Raw genomic sequence first — 27,923 nt, forward strand, 5'->3', positions numbered from 1 at the left:
TAGGAAAAAAAAATTTTTTAACCTAGTATTTTATACTTACTTTGTGAAATATTTGATAAATAGAGTCTATTTGTACTGACTCACTGTCTTGTCATGTGCCTTAATGTAAATATGCCTTAAATTAAGTGGAAAGTAAATAATGGTAGAGCTGAAAATCTATTGTCACCAAATTCAGTGCTAATATCTAAAAAGTATGTATATGATGCCCTCATACACTCTGGACCCACCTGAGGTTAAAAATTCACATCAGATGCCACATTTGCAAAATCACCTGCTTCTTAAAAAAGAAAAATAAATAAATACACACATGTAATATCTGAAACAGGAGACTGGAGAAGTACACGTTAAATGCCACGCGTGCCGTGAGCCCATGCAGTAACAGAACATTCTCGGAAAGGCTGCCATGTTCCAAAGTGCTATATTAAGTACAGTTGGGCATTCCACACCAGTGAAATGAGACCAAAAAAAAAAAAAAGCAAGGACACAAACCTACAAAGACAAGACAAGGGAAGATGGAAATTGCCAGAGTGTAGCTAGACCAGCAGAGCTGAGGAAAGCACAAGGAATGTGCAAGCCAAAAGGAGTACCAAAAGAAAGCAGGCACTGCACCCCAAGGAGCCCTAGGAAGGCTACTGAGCCAGACACAGGGACCAGCCAAGATGAGGAGGGACACAGCGCCACGAGCTCCAGGCCTCTCTCCAGGAAGAGTCAGCTTTCTCCCAGGAGCACACAGGAAGACTCCCCCTGGGAACAGAAATGAGGTGGAGGATGAGAAAGAGAATGAAGGCAAAATTGACCATGTGTATCCCAGCCTCACTGGAAAGAGACTGAAGTTCTTCTACAAAAACTGCATAGGAACCATGGAAAAGCACATGCTCAGAGTCCTCCCATCCTCGACCTAGAAAGCTGCCCACCATCTTGCAGAAAATGCCCATCACTCAACACAATCCATGCACACACAGAGCTTCCCATCCACATTGTTAATGTCTCCATCTCAAACAAGAACAAGCAAAAATGACTAGGCAGGAGAGGAAAGCCTCTAACACAAAACACAGAAACCAAAACAAGCCAAGGAGAGGAGTCACAGAAAACAGATGATTCTGGAGCCTGTGTGACAGCTCAACTGGCTAGTCCTCCACCTTCAAGCACCAATTACATGGGCTCCAGTTGGCATCCCAGCTGCTCCATTTCCCATCCAACTCCCCCCTTGCGGCCTGGGAAAGCAGTAGAGGGTGGTACAAAGCCTTGAGACCCTGAACCTGCAGAGGAGACCTGAAGAAGCTCCTGGATTCAGATGGGTTCAGCTCCAGCCCTTGCAGCCACTTGGGAGAGTAAACTAGTAGATGGAAGTGCGCGTTCTCTCTCTCTCTCTCTCTCGCTCGCTCTCTCTCCATAAGTCTACCTTTCCAATAAAAAAAAAAAAAACTTTACAAAAAAAGTGATTCTAAGAAAAAATTAAAAACTGATATTAATCAGAGAGGAAATCATTAAATAGTAACAATAGCAATAAACAAATAGGTCCTTATCACACACAGTGATGCATTCAGCCTTCACCACAGCCTATGAGGTAGTATTTCTATTATTTCCATCACCTACATCACAGACAGCTGGCAAAAACCCCAGAATCAAAGCTAGCCTTCTGCCTCCAGAAGAACTTTTACAATTAATAATGACAGGAGGGCCCGACACAGTAGCCTAGTAACTAAAACCCTCACCTTCCACACCGGGATCCTACGTGAGCACCGGTTCATATCCCAGCTGCTCTACTTTCCATCCAGCTCCCTGCTTGTGGCCTAGGAAAGGAGTCAAGGACGGCCCAAAGCCTTGAAACTCAGCACTCACATTGGAGACCAGAAAGAGCTCCTGGCTTCAGATTGACTCACCTCCAGCCGTTGCATCCACTTGAGAAGCGAATCATTGGTCAAAAGAATTTCCTCTCTGTCTCTCCTCCTCTCTGAATATCTCAATTTGCAATAAAAATAAATAAGCCTTAAAAAAATCAATAGGGCCCGATGCAATAGCATAATGGTTAAGGTCCTCGCCTTGAACATGTCGAGATCCCATATGGGCACCAGTTCTAATCCCAGCAGCTCCACTTCCCATCCACCTCCCTGCTTGTGGCCTGGAAAAGCAGTTGAGGATGGCCCAAACCCTTGGGACCCTGCACCCGTGTGGGAGACCTGGAAGGAAGTTCCTGGCTCCTGGCTTCGGATTGGCGCAGCACCAGCCATTGCGACCACTTGGGGAATGAATCCTCACACAGAAGATCTTCCTCTCTGTCTCTCCTCCTCTCTGTACATGTGCCTTTTCAATAAAATAAATAAATCTTTTTTAAAAAAATCTGTAGTAAAGGTTAAATAAGATGCCCAGGATTATACAGCTAGGAGGTCCGGTGCAACGGCTGAATTGGCTAATTCTCCCCTCACAAGTGCCAGGATCCCATAAGGGCACCAGTTCTTGTTCCAGCTGCTCCATTTGCCACCTATGTCCCTGCTTACGATCTGGAAAAGCAGTAGAGGATGGCCAAGGGCATTGGGACCCTGCACCCGTGTGGGAGATGTAGAAGCTCCTGGCTCCTAGCTTTGGATTGGCTCAACTCCAGCCATTGTGGCTATTTGGGGAGTGAGCCATCAGATGGAAGATTTTTCTATCTTTTCTTCTACCTGCAAATCCAGCTTTCCAATAAAATAAATAAATAAATCTTTTTTTTTTTAAAGTTCATACTGCTAGAATGTGGTCACCAGTTTTCAAACCCAGACATCATACTCTTTAATACTGCCATCATGTTGCTTCACAATTCAATCTGAGTCTACCAAGTGGAGGACAGAGAGCCACGTCACTGAGCCATTGCCTGCTCACCCCAGGGAGCATGAAGAATGAAGCTGGATCAGGAATCCAGACAACTGTAACAGAGGAGGGAGGCTTCACAGCTGGTATCTTTGCAGTGGCAACCCATTCCCTGCCCAGGAGTGGTCACTGAGGAATTACCATCACACTTCCTGTAATAGTACATGCAAGCACCCAACACCAGAGAGCCAGAAGCTTCTCACCTCCAGACAGCCAACAGTCCACAGCTGGTAGGAAAGCAGAACTCCCCAGGGAGCAGGCTACCAAACCAGCCGACCTGGGCTTCTCTGTCCTGAGAAAGGCAGCGTGTGACAGAGACCAACAGCAGGACCACCTTATCACTCTCTTAGCAGGCCACTGCTTAGTCACTCCCCACTGAGTCACTGGGGGCTGCAAGCCCGAATCACACAGCAGCTCATGCTGTCTGCAAGCTTTCTCTCATTTTCATGAAGAGGCTTCTCTTGCTGATGAACTGAGGCTGTACTTATCTCCAATTGGGACACAGTCCCCACCCTTGCACCCTGGGCATGGGAGCCATCTCTACTCCATAACAGCCTGTGCCATTAGGGATCAGTTAACACACAAACATATGCACACACTCTGATGACATAGATAAAACATGTATAAAACATAAAAGTGGGGGGTCAGTGTTGTGGCACGGTGGGTTACATCACCTGCAATACTGGCTTCCCAATCTGAGCACCAGTTCAAGTCCTGACTGCTCCACTTCTGATCCGGCTTTCTGCTGATGTGCCTGGGAATGCAGCAGAGGATGGCCTAAGCACTTGGGCCCTGCCACCCATGTGGAAGATTCAGATGGAATTCCAGGCTTCCAGCTTCAGCCTGCACAGTCCTGGCAGTTGCAGGCATCTGAGGAGTAACCTAGCAGACAGAAGAGCTCTTTCTTTTTCTCCCACAATCATTCTGCTTTTCCAATAAATAAATAAACTTCTTTAAAAACATGAAAATGGGGGCCAGCGCGGAGGCCTAGCAGTTAAAGTCCTCGCCTTGAATGCACCAGGATCCCATATGCACGCCAGCTCTAATCCCAGCAGCTCCACTTCCCATCCACCTCCCTGCTTGTGGCCTGGAAAAGCAGTCGAGCATAGCCCAATGCCTTAAGACCCTGCACCTGTAAAGGAGACCTGGAAGAAGTTCCTGGCTCCTGGCTTTGGATCAGTGCAGCACCAGTCATTGCACTTACTTGGGGAATGAATCCTCACACAGAAGATCTTCCTCTCTGTCTCTCCTCCTCTCTGTATATCTGAATTTCAAAAAAAAAATAAATATCTTAATTGATTTATTAATTTTTAAAAAACAGAGCAAAAAAACATGAAAATGAAAGAAGAGAAAAACCTAACCTAAACAAAACCCAGAAAACCTTACATGGTGCTACACTGCTTTGATACTTGATCACTTTTAAATATCTCATTAGATCACTCCCAGCCTATAGTCTGGTAAAGCAATCGAGGATGGCCCAAGGCCTTGGGACCTTGTACCTACATGGGAGACCCAATAGAAGCTCCAGGCTCCTGGATCTGGATCAGTTCAGCTCCAGCTGTTGCTGCCATTTGGGGAGTGAATCAACAGACGGAAGTTCTTTCTCTCTAATCTGATCTGCCTTTCCAATAAAAATAAATAATTCTTTAAAAAAAAACAGGGTTGCAGATCACTCTCACATTTGCATACTTCACTTCGTTTGTATATATTACCCAGGAGTAGGATAGTTGATCAAAGGAAATGAAATCTGCATATTTCCCATGTATTTGGTCATAGTCACAAAAGAAGAAAAATGGAAGAGTCCTCCCTATATATAACCATTCCCACCATTTGCAGCCCTAAGAGGGCATTCTCACAGATTTCATAGCAGCCAAGAGAATCAGCCACTTTTTTAAGCCTTACCAAAATAAACCACAATGTACCAGGGTAGGCATAACAGCCCCCAAGGATGCTCACATCTCAATCCAAGAACCTGTGCTTGTGATGCCTACAAAATGGACTTGCAGTGATGATTAAAAGGCAGCTCTGAGACGGGAAGACCATCCTGAGTTAGCCAGCAGCTAGCCAGCAGCCCTGACTCGCCATGGTGGTATCCAGAAGCAGAGAGAGCCATTCCAGCAACCATCAGAGACCATGGAAGAACCAAGATGAAAATGCAACCCAAATGGCTCTGACGATGGAAGCAGCATTACAAGCCAAGGAACGTGACCACCTTGATAAGGCTAGAGGACTCTCTCCTGGAAATCTCCAAAACACAGCACAGTCCATCTGACCCATGAGGCTGGCCCAGCAAAGACCAATTCAGACATCTAACCTCTTGGACTAGAGTACAAGAACCGGTGGTGACATAAGCCATTAAATGTTGGTCACTTGTCAGGGCAGTCACAGGACACATAGCAAGCAACTTCTATTAATAGGCAAAATTCTTCAGAGGAGAAAAGCCCAGGCCAATTGCCCAAACACACAGAGGACTGTTAGAGCTATTAGTGCATGCTGAGGTATATTTTACTTCTTTTTCGCTGTTGCCTGGACAAAGCCCCATTCACTAAGCAGCCAGCCAAAATAGGTAGAGGGGGCAGCTGGATAGAGTGTGTAACTTCTAACGTTCTGTAAACACAGTGGGATAACTACAGTTGGTGACAATGAATTGAATACTTCCAAAAAGCTAGTACTGAGGATTCTGAATGCTCCCCAAAGAAATGATAGATGTCTATAGTGACAGATATTCCAATTATCCTGGTCTTTTACACATTGTATCCATTTACTGAAACGTCAAACTGTATCCCGTAGACACGTATAGTCACTATCTGTTCATTAAAAATATTCTGTAATGGGCCTGGCGTGGTGGCCTAGTGTCTAAAGTCCTTGCCTTGAATGCGCCAGGATCCCATACGGGCACGGGTTCTAATCCCGGGAGCTCCACTTCCTATCCAGCTCCCTGCTTGTGGTCTGGGAAAGCAGTCAAGGATGGCCCAATGCCTTGGGCCCCTGCACCTACATGGGACACCTGGAAGAAGCTCTTGGTTTCAGTCTGGCCCAGTGCTGGCCTTTACATACACTTAGGAAGTGGCAAGCAAATGGGAGATCTCGCTCTCTCATTCTCTATCTCTCCCTTTCGCTCTCTTTCAAATAAATAATCTTTGAAAAAAAAAAAGATGACTGAGCCATTTAAATACAAAATATGGATCATGATAGCAGAATCTAACAAAAAAAAGTCGAGAGAACTATGCTATATTTTTCCAATTCCAACATCAAAGTGTTTGAACTGCTTATTCCCCTTGCAGAAAACAGATACGATGTTTTTTCAAAGTAAGTCTTTCTGGAGTCAGTTTGATTATTGGAATTCTCCATTTGCCTCCTTTTCTGTTTATGAAGATCTATTCCTTTCTCTTGGAAAAGAAGATTTACAGACAAGGAGAGACAAAGATCTTCCATCTGCTAGTTCACTCCCCAAGTGGCTGCAATGACCAGAGCTGAGCTGAACCAAAGTCAGGAGCCAGGAGCTTCTTCCAGGTGACTTATGACCAGCATTGTAGCAGAGCACGTCACACCTGCATCCCACATGGGCTCTAGCTTATGTCCCGGCTGCCCCACTTCTGGGCCAACTCCCTGCTAGTGACTTAGGAAAGAGCTCAGGTCCCTGCCACCCACATGGGAGACCCAGATGAAGCTCCAGGTGTGTGTATCAGGCCCAGTCCTGGCCTCTGCAACTCCTAGACAGCAAACCAGCAGATGGAACATCTGTCTCTGTGCTTCTCCCCATCTCTCTGTAATTCTGCCTTTCAAATAAATAAATAAATCTTCAAAAAAAAAAAAAAAAAAAAAAGCTGGGTCTTCGTGATAGCTCAGTAGCTAAATCCTTGCCTTAAATGCACCAGGATCCCATGCAGCACTGGTTTATGTCCAGCTGCTTCACTTCCCCATCCAGCTCCCTGCTTGTAGCCTGGGAAAGCAGTCGAGGATGGCCCAAAGCCATGGGACCCTACCTCGTAGAGACCTGAAAGAAGCTCCTGGCTCCTGGCTTCAGATCAGCTCAGCTCTAGTCATTGCAGCCACTTGGGGAGAGAACCAGCGGATGAAGATCTTTTGTCTGATTCTCTGTGTAAATCTGCCTTTGCAATAAAAATAAGTCGTTTTTTAAAAAGTGACTTGATATCCTGCATATACATAGTAAAATATTTACAGATGGAGCAATATGGCAAAGATCTGCTTTCAGAACACTGGAGTGGGGGTGGGAATAAAGATGAATAAAGGACGAAAATCCACACTGGCCAGGGTTGAGCAGTGGGTGTACGTTCCAGCACAATCTATTATTATTATCATTTCGCTTCATTATGTGAACTTTATTCTACAAGTGAAAGGTAGAAAATCAAGAAAAGTCCTGACTGATTATAGAGACTTCTTACTACAATGACAAAACATACACACACACAGATTTAACAGTGTTAGCTTTCCTGTTAACACTACCCAACCTCAGTGACCCGCTACTTCATCTAGTTGCAACTAAGTTTCATCCATCATTCTTCTTTCAGTTTTACTCCTTTGGTGTATCTACTGACATCAGGAGCACCCAAGTCAAACATGTCAAACCTCTACAAGACTGTTCCGGGCCAAGGAGTTGAATAGCGCTGGTTGGAATGGACAGGAACAGGAACTGGGCTTGTGGCTAAAAACACCTAGACTAATTGGACTCATCTGTATCCAACACCCTGGCTAAATTAGGACGGGGGTGGGAGGAGAGTATATAAGGAGAGGTGAAGGAGCAATAGAGACTTCATAGAGACTTCTACCATCGCTGATCTCCTTCCTGTCGGTGCTTCATCCGCAGACCCTCTCTCTCCCTGTCCACGTTATTGGCTCGCTGGTCGGAGCACAAGACCAGATTCTGGATCTGCAAAGCGCAACACTCATACATCCCAGTCCCCCTCCAATTTGCCCAGATGACAACCTGTAGTAAAAACTGTAAAGCAGCATCATCATGGTACATCCACGTATTCATCAATTTCATTCTCACAGTGACCAGGCTCCTTGTTCATATGGAGTCTCTCCCTTTCCCCCCACTTCCCCATTCTTGGCCTGAGCCCTAGACCCTGGACTGCTGGGCCAAGACGGCACTCCTTTACAAGCCCTTGGCTCCCCAACACAACACACCTGCTTTCTACACACTCTTCTTTCCCGCCTGCCCCTCCCCCTCTTAGATCCTTGGCCACCTGCTCCTCTAATCAGTCTCTCCAGGGCACCCCTGTTATATTGATTTGCAACAGCTTTATCCCTTCATCGCCAGACCCTACGACTGCCCCAGTTTATCAACACCCACCGTCGTCCCCCTTCAGTGAAACCACAGTTGCTCGGGCAGATCCACGGAGGCAGTAGCCAGGGGAGCGGGAGGGAGTGGGGAGTGTCCGCTAAAAGGTTGGGTCTTCCTCTGGGGAGTTATACACACGTTCGCACCACCATGCGGATACCCGCCAAGCCACGGAGACGCACTTTAACTGCACTTTGCAAGGGGTGGGGGACAAGTCTCTTACGGCACGTAAATTACATCTTAATAAAACCGAAAGCCAAACGAACGCTGTCGCGGCTCACCCTGCCCCTCGCACGCCCAATTGCAAGACACACGTCGCCCCGTCTCCGGAAGCATCGTCCGGCCTTCACCGGAGTCCTCACCTCCCTACGCCAACTCGGACCCGGGCTAACCCGGCCCCCGGGCCCGGTGGAGAGCAGCCAGCGGGTGGCTGCCCTCACCTCCCGTCCTCCCGCTCCCGCCAGGGCCGCCCCTCAGCCCACCTGTGTCAGCCTGCAGGGAGCTCCGCCGGCAGCCGTCCGGACGCGCAGGGCGTCAGGAGAAGCGCGATCGCCGCCACAGCGCGGGGCGTGCCCGCCGGATCAGGCCTGCATGTTTTCCACGTCTCTGAGGCTGCGGATCCGGCTCCGGCTCCGGCTGTGGCTGTGGCTCTGCTGCTCCCCCTGGGCTCCGGCCCCCGCCGCGTAGCTACGGAGGCGGGGACTCAAGAGGGAAGCCACGGAGAAGGCGCCGAGGGACAGAACGGCCGGGCGCGCACCAGCCAGGCGGTCACGTGGCGCGCGGCGAGCGGCCTTGTGGGAAATGTAGTCCCTTCGGGCGTTGCTCTCTCTCGCTGCACCAGGCTCGCGTCTCCAAGGTAATTCAAAGAACCTGGGAGACCTCAGCTCTCCAGAGCTAGAGCCTCTGCCTGTATCCCCTGTTCTGAAGTTTTAGTTGTTAGCGCTTCCTGTGCATCTTAAGTGAATAACCCTCTCATGGTCAAGGAACTCCTTGGGGCGCTCTGAATAGTTGGGAAATACGAAAATAAGTTCTGAGATCGTTGTCCAAATGCGTGTAATGCCAAGATGTGCCAGGCACCTCCTTGGGCAATTACCTTACCTAGCCCTGCCGACCAGAAGACTCTTCCCACATGGGTGCAGGGACACAAGACTTGGGCCATCGTCTGCTGCTTTCCCAGGTACATTAGTAAGAAGCAGGATTGGAAGTGAGGAGCTGGGACTCGAACTGGCACCCATATGGGGTGCTAGTGCAGCAGTGACTTTACCCATTACATCACAGTGCAGGCCCTCAGGAGTTTGCATTTTAATATGAAGAATACTTGTATAGGGCCCGGCGTGGTGGCGCAAGTGGTTAAGGTCCTCGCCTTGCACGCCCGGGATCCCATATGGGCACCGGTTCTAATCCCGGCAGCCCTGCTTCCCTTCCAGCTCCCTGCCTGTGGCCTGGGAAAGCAGTCGAGGACGGCCCAAAGCTTTGGGACCCTGCACCCGCGTGGGAGACCCGGAAGAGGCTCCTGGCTTCAGATCGGCATAGTATCGGCCGGTTGCGCTCACTTGGGGAGTGAATCATCGGACGGAAGATCTTCCTCTCTGTCTCTCCTCTCTGTATATCTGCCTTTCCAATGAAAAAATAATAAAAATAAATCTTTAAAAAAAAAGAATACTTGTATAGCTGGACCCGGCATGGTAGCCTAGTGGCTAAAGTCCTCACCTTGAATGTGCCAGGATCCCATGTGGGCGCTGGTTTTAATTGCAGCAGCCCCATTTCTCGTCCACCTCCCTGCTTGTGGCCTGGGAAAGCAGTTGAGAGCAGCTATAAGTTTGGGACCCTGCACCCACATGGAAGACCTGGAAGAGGCTCCAAGCTCCTGGCTTCGGGTCAGCATAGTACTGGCCGTTGTTATCTCTTGAGGAGTGAATCAGCAGACAGAAGATCTTCCTCACTGTCTCTCCTCCTCCCTTATATCTGCCTTTCCAATTAAAATAAATAAATCTTTTTTTTAAAGTATGGTTTAGAGACCGGTGTGGTAGCCTAGTGGCTATACCTTGCCTTGCATGCACTGGGATTCCATGTGGGTGCCAGTTTGTGTCCCAGCTGCTCCACTTTCCATCCCACTCCCTGTTTGTGGCCTGGGAAAGCAGTAGAGGATGGCCCAAGCCTTGGAACCCTGCACCCTTTTGGGAGACCTAGAAGAAGATCCTGGCTTAGGATTGGCTTAGCTCCGACCATTGTGGCCACTTGAGGAGTAAATCAACGGACAGAGGATCTTTCTCTATCTCTCCTCTCTGCGGGTCTGCCTTTCCAATAAAATAAATGAATAAATATTTTTAAAAATATGTATATAATATATGATTTAATTTTCACAAAATACAGATTTTTCCAGCTTTTCTTCTAGCATGGATTTCTATCATTTTGGTTCAAGCGGATACTTTGTGAGGCATCCATCTCTGAGATTCTGGTCTGTCGCAGAGAGTGTCCATACACAGACTAAATGAGAACATGTAGGATCCGGGCTGAAAGATCTGAATGTCTGTTGCACCTACTGGGCTAATTGGATTTTTTGCTTTTTTCAAGTCCTGTCTTTCCTACTTACTGATTCACTCCACAAATGCCCTGGTTCTATTCAGTTTTGATGTTAGGATGTTGTAGCAGCATCTGTTTTCCCTTTCAATTATGTGATGTCCGGCTTCACATATTTTGATATATTGTTAAATACAAGTTCAGGATTTGTACTTTATATGCTCATCTTTCAAACAGGTGTTTTCAGGGATAAGAATTTGCTGCAACACTTAAGACACCACTTCAGATGCCCACATTCCATTGCAGGGGGTCTGAGCCCAGAGTTCTCATTCCACTTGAAATCCTGCTTCCCAGTTAATGTGTACCCAGGGAGGCAGCAAGGAATGGCTGAAGGACTTGAATACTTGTCAGCCACATGGAAGGCCCAGAGGCTGTTCCAAGTCCCTGACTTGAGCCTGGCCCAGCCCAAGTTGTTTTGAGCATTTGTAAAGAGCTCTGTCTCTCTCTCTCTCTTTCTCTCTCTCTCACCTGCTGCACTGAGGATGGATTCCTCTCACTGCTGGCTGTTAGCAACTCAAGTCAGATATCCCTTCCCTCTCCCCAGGGCACTCCAACCGCTGACCTGGAACCCAGGAAGCGCCCGGAGCAGCTGTCCTTGTCCCCTTCCTGCCAGGGATGAATGAGGCCACATCACAAGCTAATAATAGTTGGTGGTGCAGCAGACTTCCCTAGGACCTGTCACTGCAGTGAGAGTTCCAGCTCTGCACACAAATGCGCTCGGTGTGCATGAGACCCCTCGGGAATAAACAGGCTGGGGATTAGATGTGTTTGTCCTGATGTCAAGTGTTGGAACTGAAACCCCAACTGTGATGGCAGTGAGAGGGGAGTCCATGGGGAGAGGTCCGGGTCCCCATGATCCTCAGCCCAGGTGCATGGAGGACTCAGCAGGGAGGCGACTCCTTGAAGCTGCAGATGCCTTTATATCAGACTTCCCAGCCTGTGGACTCAGAGCAAAACACGCCTATGCTTGGCAAAGGATTTAGTGTGCAGTATTTTATTAGGGTGCTAAAGAGACTAAGCACTTCTTTCTTTTTTAAAACATTTGTTTATTTAAGATTTACTTATCTTTATTGGAAAATTAGGTTTACAGAGAGAAGAGACAGAAAGATGATACATCTGCTGGTTCACTCACCTAGTGGCCATAATGGCCAGAACTAAGCTAATCCAAAGCCAGGAGCCTGGAGTACCTTCTGGGTCTCCCCCCCCCCAGGGGCAGAGTGCCAGGCTACCAATCAGGGAGCTAGATTGGAAGTGGGGCCTCCAGGATTAGAACTGGTGCCCATGTGGAATCCCAGTTTGTGAAAGGTAAGGGCTTTAGGTACTAGGCTACTGCACTGGGCCAAGACTTATTTATTTTTATTGGAAAGCAAGATTTACGGAGAGAAGGAGAGACAAAGCAAGGTCTTGCAGCTGGTTTATTCTCCAAATGACCACAAAGGGCCAGAGCTGAGCTGATCCAAAGCCAGGAGTCAGAAGCTGCAAGGCCTTGGGCCAGCCTCGGCTGCTTTCCCAGACCACAAGCAGAGAGCAGGATGGGAATTGGAGCAGCCTGGACACGAACCGGTATGTATTTGGGATCTTGGCACATACAAGGTAAGGATTTAGCTATTAGGCAATCACACCAGACCCCAAAAGCACTTCTTTTTTTGCCTGTTTTACAGCCCTAATCCTGGAAGAGGGATCCTGGAGCTACTCTGCCAGCATCAGCTGTGCACAAATTTCTCATGTGTCCTCCTTGAGGGGCTCTGCCAGCTGCCCAGAGGCCTTTACAGCATTGAATTGCCAGACAGTCATACCAAAGTACTGATACCAGAGTACTGATAATCAGGGGGCTCACCAACAGCCACAGGTTGTCTCACAGTTCTGGGGACCAGAAGACTAATATTCAGGGTGTGTCAGAGAAAGGGTTCTATCCTCTCCTTGATGAGCTGCTCACTGACATTTGTGAAGGTCAAAAGAGCCCGCAAGCTCTACCTTCCTCTTCACCCATGTGCATGTCTCTCTGTCCCAATTTCCTCTTTCTAGAAGAACAACAGTGATCTTGGACCGAGCCTCTCCTAGTGACCTCATTAAGTCTAACCAATTTCACCTGCAATAACCCTAGTTCCAAATAAAGTCACATTCGGAGGCCCCAGGGATTATGATTTTTTAGATTGATTTATTTGAAAGGCAGGTTTACAGAGAGAAGAGACAGAAAGATTTTCCATCTCTTGGTTCATTTTCTGAAGACTCAATGAAGCTCTAGGAGCTTTTTTTGGGTCTCCCATCTGGGTGGCAGGGTCCAAGTATTTAGTTTATCCTTTGCTGCTTTCACAGGTGTATCGGCATGGGCAGGATCAGAAGTAGAATGGCTTGGAGTTGAACTGGCACTCACATGGGATGCTAGCTAGCGTTACAGTAGTAGCTTAACTCACTATGCCACAAGGCCATCCCAGAACATGGGAATTTCAGAGTAGCATGATTCAACCCATAACTCTGGATAGGCACAATTGAGGGAAACTTCTGAAGAACTAGAACTGATCTCATAGGCTATGAGTAGAATGATTTATTGTTGCTCCTGAACCAAATTAGGTAAGAAATGTTTTTACTCACCCTTGTTCACATCTTTATTTACTTTTTGATTGGAAAGTCAGATATACAGAGAGGAGGAGAGAGAGGAAGATTTTCTATTCGCTGGTTCTCTCCCCAAGTGGCTGCAATGGCTGGAGCTGTGCGATCTGAAACCAGGACCTTCTTCTGGGTCTCCCACATGGGTGTAGGGTCCCAAGGCTTTGGGCCATCTTTGACTGCTTTCCCAGGCCACAGGCAGGGAGCTTGATGGGAAGCGGGGCTGCTGGGACACAAACCAGAAGTGCACATATGGGATCCTGGCACGTGCAAGCCTCGCTTATGTCTTAGAGAAGTATGTGATTTTGGGTCCAGCGTGGTGGCATGGTGGCATAGTGGCTAAAGTCCTTGCCTTGAACGTATTGGAATCCCATATGGACACCAGCCGTTGTCACTTGGGGATTGAATCATCGGATGGAAGATCTTCCTCTGTCTCTTCTGCTCTATATATATCTGACTTTCCGATAAAAATAAATAAATCTTAAAAGAAAAGAAAAACATGCTAAGGGTCTTGCACAGGGCAAGACATCTGAAGGCAAGAAAGGAACTGCATTCTGGGGGTGTCCCAGAGGGCCAACATGTTACAGCTTTTGCTGCCCCCTACAGGTGGCAAATAACCCCAAATAGCACACCTTTTTACTTATTCTCAGGTATTTGAAAACAAGAGAGGGAGTGAGTGAGACAGAGAAAGCCATGTCCCATCCTTGGACTCAGTCCTCGAGGGGCCACAGTAGACAGGGTTGGGCCAGGCCAAGGCCAGAAACAGTGAACTCAATCCAGGTCTCTGTGAGTGGCAGAGACTCAAATCATCACCTGCGGCCTCCCAGGGTGAACGATTAGCAGCAAGTCAGAAACAGAAGAGCCACGATCAAACCCAGGCAGTCTGACACGGGATGCACATGTCCCAAACAATGCCTTACCTGCTGTGTCATGCACCTGGCCCAGGCGCCCCCCCCCCCCAAAGTTGTTCAGAACATACGTCTTTAAAAAAAAAAGTACCGGGGCAGATGCTTAGCCTAGGAGTTAGGACATCTGTATATTTCACTGGGCTGCTGGGGTTCAACCTCCAGATTTGCTCCCTGCTGAGAGTGCACCCCCATTGCCTAGGAGGAAGGTGGGACTTCAGTCCCACAAGTGAAATGTGATGACCAGTGCATTTGGAAGAGGACACCAGGGTGCCTGCAGTTCCAGCAGCAGCCCTGGTCAGCACCTGGCTGACTCCCCAAATGCTTGCAGAAGCCAGGACATGGATAGGCAGAGGTGAGGGGAAGTTGAGTCACACTGATGCTGAGGAGTCCTGGCAGAGACCATTTCCTGCTGCTGTGCATCCCTACTGCACCAGCTAGCAGAAGTCAGAGAGCCTGGGAAGCTTGTTGAAATGGTGCACACAGCTTCCTGGGGCCGGGGGGTAGTGCAACAGCAGGATGAAGGCGGCATGGACTTGAAGGGTCATCTGAGAAATGCCTGGCAACTTACAATGATCCACTGAGTAAGGACTGAGGCAGAACTACCGAGCACTGGAAGCCTGTGGGGGAGAGACAGAGTGTAATACAGTTATAGCTCAGCTACAACAGGAAGCGAGAGTTGAAGGCAGTCCCAAAACCTGCAGTTCAGGTTAGCTGGGACTATGGAGATAAACCAAAACAGCTCAAAATGAGTAGTTTGGGAAATAAAGTTAAGGACATTTTAGGCCTTGTAATACTGATTTAAAGAATGGGGAGACATAAAGATCTTCCATTCACTGGTTCACTCCGCAAATGGCTGCAACAGCCAGAGCGGAGCTGATCCAAAGCCAGGAGCTTCTTCTAGGTCTCCAACATGGATGTACAGTTTCAAGACTTTGGGTCATCCTCCACTGCTTTCCCATGCCACAAGCAGAGACCTGGAAGGGAAGTAGAGCAGCTAGGACACTCACTGGTGTCCATATAGGATGTGGCACTTGCAGGATAAGAATTTAGCCACTGATTCATGGCACTGGCCCCAATACTGATTTTAAATGTGTGCATTGATAGGAGTAGATGGCAGTACCTGGGTCCCACATCCAGCTCCAGACTACAGCTTTCTGCTATTGCAGACCCTGAAAGGCAATGGACCTGGACCAGGTGGGGTGCTGCCATCCACATGGGAGACCTGAATTGTATTCTCGGCCTCAGACTTCAGCCCAATCCACCGCTGGTCATTGCAGACATTTGGGAGAGCAAACCAGTTGAAGGGAACACTTTAAGACACTAGAAGATTACTCAAGAAGTAACAGTGCTTACGTCTGCAGGGCTGGAAACAAGAAAATCCAACAAGTTTTTTTTAAAGATTTATTTTTATTGGAAAGGCAGATCAGTTTCTACGGAGAGAAGAAACAAAGATCTTCCATTGACTGGTTCACTTCCCAAACAGCCGTAATGGAGCTGAGATGATCTGAAGCCAGGGGCCAGGAGCTTTTTCCACTGTCTCCCATGTGGATGCACGGTTCCAAGGACTTGGGCCATCCTCTACTGCTTTCCCAGGCCATAAGCAGGGAGCTGGATGGGAAGTGGAGCAACCAGGACACCAACTGGCACCCAAATGAGATCCCGGTGCTTATAAGCTGCGGATTTAGTCAATTGAGCCACTGTTCCATGCCTTTTTTTTTCTTTTTAAATATTTATTTATTTCAAAGTCAGACTCAGAAAGAGAGGGAGAGATAAAGAGAATCTTCCATCCACTGGTTCACTTCTCAAATGGCCACAACAGCTGGGGCTGGGCAAAAATGAAGCCAGTGGCTTCTTCCTGGTCTCCTGCAGTACAAGGGCCCAAGCACTTGGGTCATCTTTTTCAGCTTTCCCAGGAGCTGGGAAAGAAGTGAAGCAGGCAGGTCTTGAACTGACACATGTATGGGATTTCATCATTGCCGATTACAGATTTACTTGCTATGCCACCATGCTAGCCCCTAACTTCCCTTTTAAAAAAGACTTATTTGAAAGTAGAATGACAAAGAAGGACTATCTTCCATCTGCTGGCTCACTCCCAAATGGCTGCCAACTGCCAGAGGCCAGGAAGAAGCCAGGCGTCTGGCGTGCCACCTGGGTCTCCCTGTGAGTTACAGGTACCCAATCACTTACTTGAGCCATCTTCCATGCCTTTCCCAGGTGCATTAACAGGAAGCTGGACTGGAAGCAAAGCAGCTGTGACTTGAATTGGCATGGCAGTTTGACAGAATGCCAGTACACCACAAGGCCAGCCTCCGCTGTTTTATTTAATACAACCCTGTACTGTAATTTTTTATAGTATGATTGTTAGTATCTTAAAGAACTAGTCAACTGAATATAACTGTTAAAATCAGAAGGGTTTAGGTAGATCCACTGATTTATAGTGGGTTAATGACCAGAAACGTGACTTCATGGAGCCTCAGCTAGGATTCTGTATTTCTTTGAATAGTTACAGATCCTCACCACTATAGAAGCCCAAAACGATGGACCATAGAGACCAGGTCACTCCCTGTGAGAGAGCCCAAATGAGAAAATAACTGCCCAGCCAAGTAACTATTGGAAACTACCACATTCTGGAGTGTTTTGCTATGTAAGACTACCTAACTGTGGTGGTATGGTGAGTTAATACACCACCTTCAATGCTGGCATTCCATGCAGGTGCTGGTTCCAGTCTTGGCTGTTCCACTTCGAATCTAGCTCCTGGGAAAGCGACAGACTCCTGGTTTCAGCCTGGCCCAGCTGCAGCCATGATGGCCTTTAGGGAATGAACTAGCAGGTGAAAGATCTCCCTCTCTAGTGCTGCCTTTCACAACCAAATAACTCACAATTCTAACGAGGTGAAAATTTCCCTTTGAATATTTAAGCAATGTTAGAGTTATAAGTTAAATAAAATTATTTGTAGGAACAGAAGGAATGCAAAGGTTAGAAGTTTGCAGCAGTTCCTGCTCTCCCCTGCACACGGCTTCTCTGCACTGCAGAGTCCTTCTTCGTTTCACAGCACACTATCATCTGCACCTTTTCACAGTAAAGAAAATCCTTTACTCACATGATAAGAGCCCAGAGACTGGAACCCAAAGTAGTCAGATTCACATGAACGAATGAAAGAATGCTAGCAGACTACCTTCAAGGACTGATTTTAGGAACACCTGAGTGTCTGCTGACACAAACCTTCTATTTATTGACATGACTAAATGTGCAGGAATAGAAACGAAATCTATGTTACTGAAAAAGCGAACTTCAGGATCGAGGTCATTCCATATAACTAATAACTTAACTATGAATACCAGGGGGCCAGAGAAATCCCTAAACTAGCTCTCCTGAGTTCCGGTCTCAGAGAAAAGGTCAGAGAGACGGGGCTGAGGAAGGGGCTTCATATTATCAGATCCGTTTCGGAGACACCGCGATCCCATGGGAGGGGGAAAGTCACTTCAGTCTTTCTTTTTATCGGAGATTTCTGTCGGTCCTTTGCTTGCTAATCCACTCGTGTCTGCTCCCTGAAAGGAAAACACGGCTTAGGACCCCGACATGCACAGTGCAGAACAGTGGCACTCCCAGTGCCCTGCGGGATGGCTCAAGTGACACAGGCCAACATGCAAACACACCTGAGGCTCAACCCGATGAGCTTCCATAGTAAAATTAAGCACACCAGTGGTGTCCGTCTTACAATTCCAGTTTGTTTTGACCACTTGACAAGGAACCAATCCCCATTCATCCCAAGGTTAGTTTGTGTTAGACCAAATCATTAACTACTTAAAATCAAACAAATGACTGGCACTTCTGGTTGCCTAAGGAAAGACAGGTGCCGTTCCATGCACCGCTCCCTCCCCCGACGCTGATGGCAAAAGTCAAGAGGGTTCTCACCTTACAGTCCACTGTGCCTTTAGCACCACTGGACTCCTGCAGTGCTTTTTTGGGCCATATCCGCCCCACGAAAGGGGAAACCAGCGGGTATAGGTACGGCTCCAGGAATTTCTTGTAGACCCAGAGCAGAATGGGAATGACAATGCAAGGAATGCACACCATTGTCCCAGGCTTTAGCTCCTAAATCTGTTGACTGAAGCGGAAAGAAAAAAAAAATCAGTTCATCACGGGTAACAGTCCAAGAAATTTACCTCTAAGGAATGTGAAAGGATCGCTTGTACACACACATACATAATTTGCCAGAAGCAAGAGCACACGGACATAAATACACTGCCACCTGCAAGGTGGCAGACAGGTAACAGCTTCCATGCATTTCCCACATCTGCTTCATGACAAAGGCACGCATCTGTACGCCCACCTCAGCAGGTGCGAAGCAAGCTGCAGATATTACCAATTTATAGAATCCTTCTGCAAAAAACCCACGAATGTTAACCCCCCTTTCTGCTAATCCTTCAGAACCAACCAAACCTCTTCAAAATCACCGGCGGTGTTGTGGGCGTTGAGGGGCTGACCAGCAAGTCCGCCATCACAAAGATTCACGTTTACCTTTGTTGTGTATCAGGGACGTGCACGCGCTACGGGCTGTCACCTCTCACCCACCACCTGCCGGCTCCCTTCACACGAAGCCAATCCCCAGTGTTTGTTGGGGTACCGGACTTCATGCATAGCAAAAACTGATAGGCGATTCCAGAAGAGGCCAGGGAGAAGCATTCTGAATGCGAGCAGTAACACTCAGTAAAGCGAGTAGAACGCTCTAAAACCGCAGCAGGGACAAAGCGAGGCTCCGTCAGCAGCGGGGCGAGCTCGTTTCGGTCAGCTCCCCGAGGCCCATGGGGGGAGTCACCGGCGAGCACGGAGCCCCGGGGCAGGCACCTGCCCATGGCGGGCTGCGGAGCCAGCGTACCGTGAGGGCCCAGGGAAGCCCCGCAGGCAGGTGTGCTGCTCGAGACCCGTCGCTGTCCCCGAACAGCCGCGGACCGAAGACACGGAGACCCCTCCCAGGCCCGGACCCACCCGGTGCCGCTCACCTGCGACGCCGAAGCCAGAGCCGTAAGGCTCCGCACTTCCGGAGGGAGGGACGAGCCGTGGCTGAGCCAATGGGCATCCCGGAAGGGCCGGCAAAAGCGCGCCTACGTCAGCCGAGGGCGCGTGGGACGTCACGGGGACGCCGGGACTTCCGGCGCCGCGGCTTCCCTGGATGCCGGGCGGAGAACCCCGGGGTCTTTGCGACCCTGGACGGCGGAAGCCTTCACCCGGTGGGTAGCCCGCACCACCGGCGCGGGGAAGGCTTCGGCGGTGCGGCTCAGCTGTTTAGGTCGTTAAACCAAAGCCCTTGATATCGGCAAGGTAGCTTGCATGGACCTTTCAGCCTCCATGCCATTGACAGATGGACCACCCTGGCGACCCCGTTGCTGCCCGTGTCGTTAACACAGCCGGATCGCATGGCGCAGGCCCCGCAGGAAGATACCCCACCACACCTAGGAGCACGCCCATCCCAAGGCCAAGGCCCCAGTTCACCCTGCCTCCAGCCTCAGAACCCCAACCTCCTCAGCCACCCCTCCAACATCACACCCATTCCCTCCACCCTGGAGTCTGCTCCTCTGAAGCCAGCCTTAACACAGCAAAAGCAGCTGCGATAGCAATGGAGACCCGAGTATGTCCATCATATATAGGATAGTCTTTTGCAATCCTAACCAACGGAGAAAAAGCAGCATGCTGTGAAAGCCAGGGACACAAGGACACGCAGCCACTGGCAGGGCCTGACAGCACCAGGTTCCTCTTCAGGGCCAAGAACTATCCCGTGACGGATGTAACCAGGCCTGCCTAAAGCTGTTGCATTGCAGATGCATCTGATGCATTTTTGAGGACACGAAACGTTAATAAAGACAGCAAAAAATGTTTTCATCGCATTTATTTAATGTTGCAAATTACTCCCGGGCCATAAGTTTTTGTTTCTTCAATTTCTTCTGGGAAATCTGGAAAAGAAAAACGAACCCATCAACACCCCCAGAACACCAGCTGCCTGGAAGTGGGGACAGCACAGCCCCATGCACTCACTGACCACACCGCCATGGTGAGGGGACAGCGCCGCCCAACCTGTCGACCATGGCACCCACCCCAGGGTTGCTCAGCAGAGTTTGTTTTCACGGCTATTCCAAAGGTGTCCTAAGATGTCCATCACTGCAACCCCACGTCGGCCTGCCCAGCTGCCCGCCCGCCGGCCCCAGCTCTTCCCTCACCTTTTTCTTCTGCGCCACCTCCTCCTCGGGCTTGGGGACGATCTGCTCCTTCTCAGTGAGGATCATCTCGATGTGGCACGGGGAGCTCATGTAGGGGTTGATGCGGCCATGTGCTCTGTAGGTGCGGCGGCGCATCTTGGGGGCCTTGTTCACCTGGATGTGCTCAATGACCAGGGAGTCCACGTCCAGACCCTGAGTGGACAGACAGCACCGTCACCACCATGCGGCAGCACCTTCTGGACTGCACCCTCATCAGTCCCTCCCCAACTGGCTCAGCAGGAGCGGGGTTCTACGGGGAAAGCCCAGGCACTGGAAACCTTCACCACAAGCGGAACTGCAGATCGGGGCCAGACGCGGCTCAGTAAAGGATGAGCCCTTGCTTTTTGTCAACCACCACTGCCAACTCCTTGCTTACTGCTCCCCTCCACATTTGGTCAATCTCCTCCCTCCAGAACCCACTGGTTAACACGCCCAGTAGAGGGGTCAGCACTGTTAGAGCAGGGTACCCGGCAGGCACAGACTACGCATCTACAGGGGCCGCCAGCAGCCGCTTACCTTCAGTTCAGCATTGCTCTCTGCGTTCTTCAGCATGTGCAACAGAAACTCGGCACTCTTTTTGGGCCAGCGCCCCTGGGTCCAGCCCCACTGCTTGGCCTGGAAGGAAAGCAAGATGACCCGTCATTATCCGGCCTGAAACTCGGCAAACAGGACAACATGCGCTTGACACGAGTCGCTCAGCATCACGTTTGATTTCACGGGCAATCCAAAGGTGTCCTAAGATTGGTCATCACAGCAACCCTGCGCGTCGCGGCCGCCCCGCGTGTGTGCCCTCGCGTGGAGGCCTCACCTGCGCGCAGCGGCCCACGCCGCCGTTGTACCGCCGGAAGGGCACGCACTGCTTCTTCAGCGTGACGTCCTTCAGGTACTTGGTGGCCTTGCGGATGTGCATGCCCTTGATGGCCTGCGCGGTCTCCCGGGTGTTCTGGGTGGCAAAAAGAGAACGCGTGAGAAACTTCGGGGCCTAGTGTAGGATGCCAACGCTACGTCTTCTCGGGAGGGGAGACAACACACACTTAAAAACAACACAACGTGGGGCTGAGCCAGGCGGCCGTCCTCAACCTCCACTCGTGCCCTGAACTTCAACCCCACGCGCGGGGCGGCCGCTCAGTCAAGGTTTCTTTTTCACGGTCAATCCAAAGGTGTCCTAAGAAAGCGCATCATCGCGGCCGCCCCTCTAACACGTTCACGGGATCCCCGTACCTTAAAGTGGACGCGCAGGTTCGAGCCCCTGGACTTGCATGCTGCAAAAAGAAAACGAGGAAAAACCCAGAGATGGGCGCGCGGGCCAGGCCGGCCTCTCCCCACGCTGCCCTCCCCGCGCGCACTTACACTTGGTGGGGTTCTCGGGGTCCAGCGAGTAGCGCACCATCTCGGCACGAGGTCACCTGCAAGGGGAGGGTGGTGAGGTCGGGCTCCGGCAGCCCAGGCCCGCGCGGGGCCAGCGCGCCCGGCTGCTGCTCAGACAGGAGCTGTTTTCACGGTTCATCCAAAGGTGTCCTAAGAGCGGCATCCTCGCAGCCTTCGCCCCCGCCCCCCCAACACCGGGGACCGCCGCCTCCGCCGGGCGCGCGCAGCCCTGCGGCCGCTCCCCACGGACGTGCCGGCGCCGGCCGCCCCGAGCCCGGGATGGCGCCGATGCGCGGCGGATTCCGAGCTCCGGGAGCCACGACGCACTCACCCTCACCGGGGCCGCTTCCAGGAAGAGGAAGAGCGAGGCCTTCTGGGAGAGTTCAAGACACCGCCAATTCTCGCGAGACTGCCCGCCGCCCGGCGCGAGATTTCGGGAGCGACGGGGCAAGGGAGCGTCGAGCAAGTGTGAAGACGGCCTGAAAACGAAATGCCGCCTTAGAGACCGTCTCAAAATCCTCTCTTTTTAAAAATCCAGACTGAAAGCTGCAGGTTTTGAGTTTAAAAACACAGGAACAATTCCAGCATAGGGTCATGCAGTGTGAAATATGAGTGACACATTTTATTTCCTCGTCAATATTCATTAGATTTGTATGATAGAATTCTGATAGTGGTTTGTAAATAGATGATTCACATGAAAAATGTGTTGTTGGTACTCGGGGACAGGGTCACCCAATCAACTGTGTGGTAACCCGTATGAGGACTGCGCCGATGGTTCAATATCCGAATCCCCCACTGCCGTACCTGTATCATCACGGGGTGCGAGTAGGGGAGGCTTGCATTTCCTTCTTTTCTGGTCACCCTCTCTGTCCCTCAGGGCCCAACACCAACCCTCTGTGCAGCTCACACTCCAAGAGTGTTGTGAGCTAAGGAGTTGATTAGCATTTGTTAAGCTTAGCACCTGCAGGAAATGGGCTTGAGTCTAGTGGCACCTGGTCTGTCAGACTCATTCGCATCCTACTGTTCTGCTAGGGATTTGGGGGAAGAGTATATATGGCTGAATAAAGGGAGGCTGGAGAGACCTCTTCCACCATTACTGGTCTCCTGTCGGTGTTTCATTCCCTGGCCCTCGCCGAGTCCACGTTACTGGCTCAGCTGGCCGGTACACAAGAGGATGCGCTCTGGACCCTGCCCTGGGGTCACCCCCGTCCCAAGCTCCTCCCTGGGCCCTGCACCCAGAGCCAGATGCTGGCGTGTCCTTGCTACTTCCTAGGCCCAATCACTGTGGCCACCCCGCAGCTCTCTCCTGAAAGAGGTCTGCATGTCCAGGTCCTTCCTGAGGCCACTGAAGAGTGGACATCTACGCCTGCTCTCCAGCTGCTCCTGTAGGATCTTAGTCTTCCATGGTGACGAAAGTAATGTTGGCAAAGCCTCCGTGAGCTCCAGGCACTCCTTCCAGTTTTTCCACCAGCGTTTTCTGCGGCAAATCCTTAGGGCATCTGCTCAAAGAGACGTGATTTCTATTCTGCAGATGAGATACAGGTTGGCGCCGCCTCATAGCTGTGGTCAGCTTGCCACCGCTCCAGGTCAGTGCTTTCCCACCCCAGGAAGCTGGTGGGCACTCGCTGCCCGTTTTTGGTCTTTGGACATGCAGTTATTTAACACAACGTGGATTGCTGCTGGAGTCCCGTAAGTGGTTTTTGGGCCTCTTAGAATTGCTTGAAGACTCCAGGTACCTGACCAAGATGGCTGCCAAGTGTGCTTTTTTTGAGTTTCATTATATTTTGGAGGAGGTGTCCCTGTTTCAAATATGTGGGATGCATTCAGAGCCCTCTGCTTTCTGACCTTTGCCTTTGTCCCCTCTTACACCTTCCTTCTCCTTGCCCTACCTACTCTATCCAAATTCCCTCTGATTTTAGGGAAAGATCACCTTCATCCTTAAAAACTATCTTGAGGGCCCAGTGCAATAGCACAGTGGTTAGGGTCCTTGCCTTGCATGCGCCAGGATCCCATATGGTCACCAGTTCTAATCCTGGTGGCCCCGCTTCCCATCCAACTCCCTGCTTGTGGCCTGGGAAAGCAGTCAAGGACGGCCCAAAGCACCTGCTTGGGAGACCTGGAAGAGCTCCTGGCTCCTGGCTTTGGATTGGCTTAGCTCCAGCCATTGCGTTCACTTGGGGAGTGAGCCGTCAGACAAAAGATCTTCCTTTCTGTTACTCCTCCTCTCTGTGTATGACTTTCCAATAAAAATAAATAAATCTTTAAAAAAAGATCTTGATTGGGGGCTGGTGCAGTAGCCAAGCAAGCTAGTCCTCCACCTATGACACCAGCACCCCATAGGGCTGCTGGCTCAGGCAATAAGAAATGACCATAATAAAGTTAGATCTCAGAAAGTCTGAGTGGAATGCTTATTACTTTTCTTTTACAGCTCAGCAGTGAGCTGATTGCCCCTCGTTGGCTTCTGTACATGAACTTGGGACCGGTTTGCCTTAGTTTGTTGCTTAGGATGTAGCTTTTAGTGATTGGATAGTTTATAGTGCATGGTGCTTAAACTGATTGGGTGTCTGTGTCTCACCCCACTATAGTTGATTAGATAATTTGTATTGTGCACTGATATAAGCTTGCTTAATACCATGTACCAGTGCTCTCTGTTGCTTAAAAAATCCTGGAAATGGTTTACGGAGGCCATTCCCCTGGTCCACTTACAGGGCTACCTGACAGTCTTCTGGTTGGCACTGGCTGGTGAATACACTCCCGAGTTTCCAAGAGTCTGCCTCTGACTCATTTCTGGGATAGATTTGGTCAGCTCGCATCACTGGCTGCTCCGCTTCCTATCCATTTCCCTGCTTGTGATCTGGGAAAGCAGTGGAGGATGGCCAAAATCCTTGGGACTTTGTACCCACGTGGGAAGACAGAAAGAGGCTCGTGGCTCCTATCAGCTCAGCTCTGGCCGTTGCAGCCATTTGGGAAGTGAACCCAATGGATGGAAGATCCTTCTGTCTCTCCTTTTCTATGTAAATCTGCCTTTCAAGCAAAAATAAATCTCTGTCACGCACACACAGAAATGCTAGCATGACACCCTCCTTGACTCTATGTCTGTCAGCACTGGGGTAAACTGGACAGAGCTCAAGCCCTTTGCGGTCATGTCAGTTTCCATGAACGATTCATTTTTTGGTTTCTCGGTGGTTTCCCAAAAAGCTAAGAGAAATCTTTATTTGTATTTGATATACTGTATCTTCTTTTATTTAACTATTGTTTAAAAATATTTATTTATTTTTATTGGAAAATCAGATATACAGAGAGAAGAGACAGAGAGGAAGATCTTCCATCCAGTGATTCACTAACCAATGACCACTCTGGCATTCACTCCGGCAATAGCCAGAGCTGAGCCAATCCGAAGCCTGGGGCTTCTTCCAGGACTCCCACACGGGTGCAGGGTCCCAAGGCTTTGGGACATCCTTGACTGCTTTCCCAGGCTACAGGCAGGGAGCTGGATGGGAAGCGGAGCTGCCGGGATTAGAACCAGCATCCATATGGGATCCTGGTATGTTCAAGGCGAGGACTTTAGCTGCTAGTCTACTGTGCCAGGCCCTGTTTTACTATTTTTTTCTTAAGATTTATTTTATGTTTATTGCAAAGTCAGATATACAGAGAGGAGGAGAGACAGAGGAAGATCTTCCATCCAATGATTCACACTCCCCAAGTGACTGCAACAGCCAGTGCTGCGCCGATCTGAAGCCAGGATCCAGGAACTTCTTCTAGATCTCCCATGCGGGTGCAGGGTCCCAAGCCTTTGGGCCATTCTTGACTGCTTTCCCTGGCCACAAGCAGGGAGCTGGAAGGGAAATGGGACCGCCGGGATTAGAACCGGCACCCATATGGGTTCCCAGCGCATTCAAGGTGAGGACTTTAACCACTAGAACATGGCAAAGTCTTGGTATTTGAAAATGCATCATTTATTTGGTGCCTGTGTTTTAGCCCATACAACTTCCATTTAATATTAAGATTAAAAAAAAAAAAACTATTGGGGGCTGGGTATGAGCATTAGGGAAAGTATTTATTTTTTTAAGATTCAAATTTGTAATTTTTATTGGAAAGGCAGATTTGCACAGAGAAAGAGAGATAGAGAAAGACCTTCCATCCGCTGATTCACTCCCCATGTGGCCAGAGCTGAACTGATCCAAAGCCAGCGGAGCCTCTTCCTGGCCTCACCTGTGGGTGTAAAGTCCCAAAGCTTTGGACCATGCTCTGCTGCTTTCCCAGATCACAATCAGGGAGCTATAAGGAAAGTGGAGGAGCCGGGATGCAAACTAGTGCTCATATGGAATGCTGGTGCTTGCAGCTGCAGGATTAATCTGTTGCACATTGTGCAGTTCCCTGATGAAAATTCTAATCATACAGGGAAAGACCTCCTTATTCCTGGTCTTACAGCAGGCAGGACAGAAACACACCTGAGCTGACTCTGCAAAGGGCGTCTCCTCCACGGTAACCACAGGGTCTCCCCTTGGCGACTACAGGGGGTTCCTCCCTTTTGTTTGAAGGTTTTGGGGGGCAGCAAGAAATGACAAACGCCATTGCCCTGGCTGACCTGATGAAGATAGATGTCAAGGGGCACAGCAGGAGCTTGACAGTTTGCACAAACATTGACTTTGAATGGAGCCTCTGGGTAGTGTGACTGTGTGTGTGTGTGTGTGTGTGTTGGAGGGTGAGGGATCACATCAGGCCTGTCTGCACGAATTAGTCAGGCTGTGCCTTAGGAATGATTTAGGGGATTTTCAGTTAATGTTCAGCCCCAGCCCTCCCAGGAGGTAGAACAGCTTAATCCTTCAGTGTCATTTCCTGCCCTGCCTGTCCCTGTTTGGAACCTCCCTTAGAAACTAGCCTGCTTAGTGGGGTAGGAGGAATTCTTTCCACCACCGGGAGGACCCAGTGATCCCAGCTCAGGAGCCTGGAGTCCAACCGCCTTCTGAGGAGGAGGGCTGCTGTCCCCTGCCTGACCTTCTCTTGCCTGCCTTGACCTCATGTCCCCACAGCTGGCATTGTCTTTCTTCACTGGCTTTTCCTAAGCGATCCTATTTGCTTTCCTGAGATACATTATTTTTTAAAGATTTATTTATTTTTATTGGAAAGTCAGATATACAAAGAGGAGAGACAGACAGAAAGATCTTCCCATCTACTGATTCACTCCCCAAGTAGCTGCAATGACCAGAGCTAAACTGATCCAAAGCCAGAAGCCAGGAGCTTCTTCCAGGTCCCCCACACTAGGCTTTAGGCCATATTCTACTGCTTTCCCATATTACAAACTGGGAGCTGGAAGGGAAGTGGAACAGCTGGGATGTGAACCAGAGTCCATAGGGGAACCCAGAGCATGAGAGGACTTTGGCCATCAGGCTACTGCAGTGGTTCTGAGATTCATGTTTAATTTTTTAGCTTGTTCATTTTTATGAAGATTTTTTTTTTATTGGAAAGTCAAATATACAGAGAGGAAAGACAGTGAGGAAGATCTTCCATCTGATGATTCACTTCCCAAGCAGCCGCAATGGCTAGAGCTGAGCCCGATCCGAAGCCAGGAGCTTTTTCCCATGCAGTTGCACGGTCCCAAGGCATTGAACTGTCCTCAACTGCCCTCCCAAGCCACAAGCAGGGAGCTGGATGGGAAGTGGGACAGCAGGGATTAGAACCGGCACCTACATGGGATCTAGGCGCTTGCCACTTTAGCCACTGAGCCATCATGCTGGGACCTCCCAAGATACTTTCATGCTTCAAGTTGTGAGGTTTACATTTTATTATTATTACTGTTGTTTAAAATGCATTTGAAAGGCAGAGTTACAGGGGAAAAGAAACAGATATGTATATAGAGAGAGATCCAATTGCTGGATCATTTCCCAAATGGTAACAGCTGGGGGCTGGGCCAAACTGAAGCCAGGAGCTTTTTTTTTTTTTCTTTTTATGTATCAGGCACTGTTGGGTTTTATTATTATTATTTTAAATAATGATACATGGTTAATCAGGGTGGGAAAGATCAAGGTTTAGGGAAAATTGGGTGAATTCATT

The 27,923-nt window shown here is 49.5% G+C and overlaps 3 protein-coding genes and 4 non-coding genes across 15 annotated transcripts in view; all 7 read right to left on the minus strand.

Moving 5' to 3' along the window:
• The window catches only part of DYM (dymeclin), a 290,990-nt gene extending 282,171 nt beyond the window's left edge, over window positions 1–8,819 (minus strand). The window contains exon 1 of one of the 2 annotated variants that reach the window (XM_040984988.1): window positions 8,635–8,819. The gene's annotated coding sequence lies outside the window, so the exon portion shown is untranslated. Of the gene's footprint in view, window positions 1–3,050; window positions 3,245–8,634 lie in introns of those variants that run through there. The other variant, XM_040984986.1, reaches the window with a different exon arrangement.
• Window positions 8,820–17,454: 8,635 nt separating this feature from the next.
• CUNH18orf32 (chromosome unknown C18orf32 homolog) lies at window positions 17,455–19,309 on the minus strand. Of its 7 annotated transcripts, none has more exons than XR_005884404.1 (4): window positions 19,251–19,278; window positions 18,581–18,627; window positions 18,163–18,355; window positions 17,455–17,795 (listed from the first exon to the last, which is right to left on the minus strand). XR_005884404.1 is itself a non-coding variant. In XM_040984993.1 (4 exons), the coding sequence occupies exons 3-4, from the start codon at window positions 18,322–18,324 to the stop codon at window positions 17,730–17,732; spliced, it is 228 nt and encodes a 75-aa protein (XP_040840927.1). In that variant the 5' UTR covers window positions 18,325–18,355; window positions 18,581–18,627; window positions 19,127–19,234; the 3' UTR covers window positions 17,455–17,729. The 7 variants fall into 7 exon arrangements, 5 of the variants coding, with proteins under 5 accessions (XP_040840927.1, XP_040840928.1, XP_040840929.1 ...); XR_005884403.1 differs by lacking the exon at window positions 19,251–19,278 and adding an exon at window positions 18,769–18,783; XM_040984993.1 differs by lacking the exon at window positions 19,251–19,278 and adding an exon at window positions 19,127–19,234.
• An 810-nt stretch (window positions 19,310–20,119) lies between these two features.
• Window positions 20,120–22,247, minus strand: RPL17 (ribosomal protein L17). 2 transcript variants are annotated; one of them, XM_040984990.1, is made up of 7 exons: window positions 22,201–22,247; window positions 21,852–21,907; window positions 21,723–21,763; window positions 21,310–21,444; window positions 21,018–21,116; window positions 20,463–20,654; window positions 20,120–20,198 (listed from the first exon to the last, which is right to left on the minus strand). In XM_040984990.1, the coding sequence occupies exons 2-7, from the start codon at window positions 21,889–21,891 to the stop codon at window positions 20,151–20,153; spliced, it is 555 nt and encodes a 184-aa protein (XP_040840924.1). In that variant the 5' UTR covers window positions 21,892–21,907; window positions 22,201–22,247; the 3' UTR covers window positions 20,120–20,150. The 2 variants fall into 2 exon arrangements, with proteins under 2 accessions (XP_040840924.1, XP_040840925.1); XM_040984991.1 differs by lacking the exon at window positions 22,201–22,247 and having other exon boundaries at window positions 21,723–21,772; window positions 21,846–21,906.
• Window positions 20,346–20,409, minus strand: LOC121159751. The gene has a single exon (XR_005884415.1). It is a non-coding gene; the product is annotated as a small nucleolar RNA SNORD58 (small nucleolar RNA).
• On the minus strand, window positions 21,192–21,258 carry LOC121159753. Its single transcript, XR_005884416.1, has one exon. It is a non-coding gene; the product is annotated as a small nucleolar RNA SNORD58 (small nucleolar RNA).
• Window positions 21,622–21,688, minus strand: LOC121159754. The gene has a single exon (XR_005884417.1). It is a non-coding gene; the product is annotated as a small nucleolar RNA SNORD58 (small nucleolar RNA).
• LOC121159755 lies at window positions 21,976–22,040 on the minus strand. Its single transcript, XR_005884418.1, has one exon. It is a non-coding gene; the product is annotated as a small nucleolar RNA SNORD58 (small nucleolar RNA).
• Window positions 22,248–27,923: the final 5,676 nt, after the last annotated feature.

Source organism: Ochotona curzoniae, unplaced genomic scaffold, assembly GCF_017591425.1.
Source record: "Ochotona curzoniae isolate NIBS_2020 unplaced genomic scaffold, NIBS_Ocur_1.0 contig_43, whole genome shotgun sequence".
NCBI lineage: Eukaryota > Metazoa > Chordata > Mammalia > Lagomorpha > Ochotonidae > Ochotona > Ochotona curzoniae.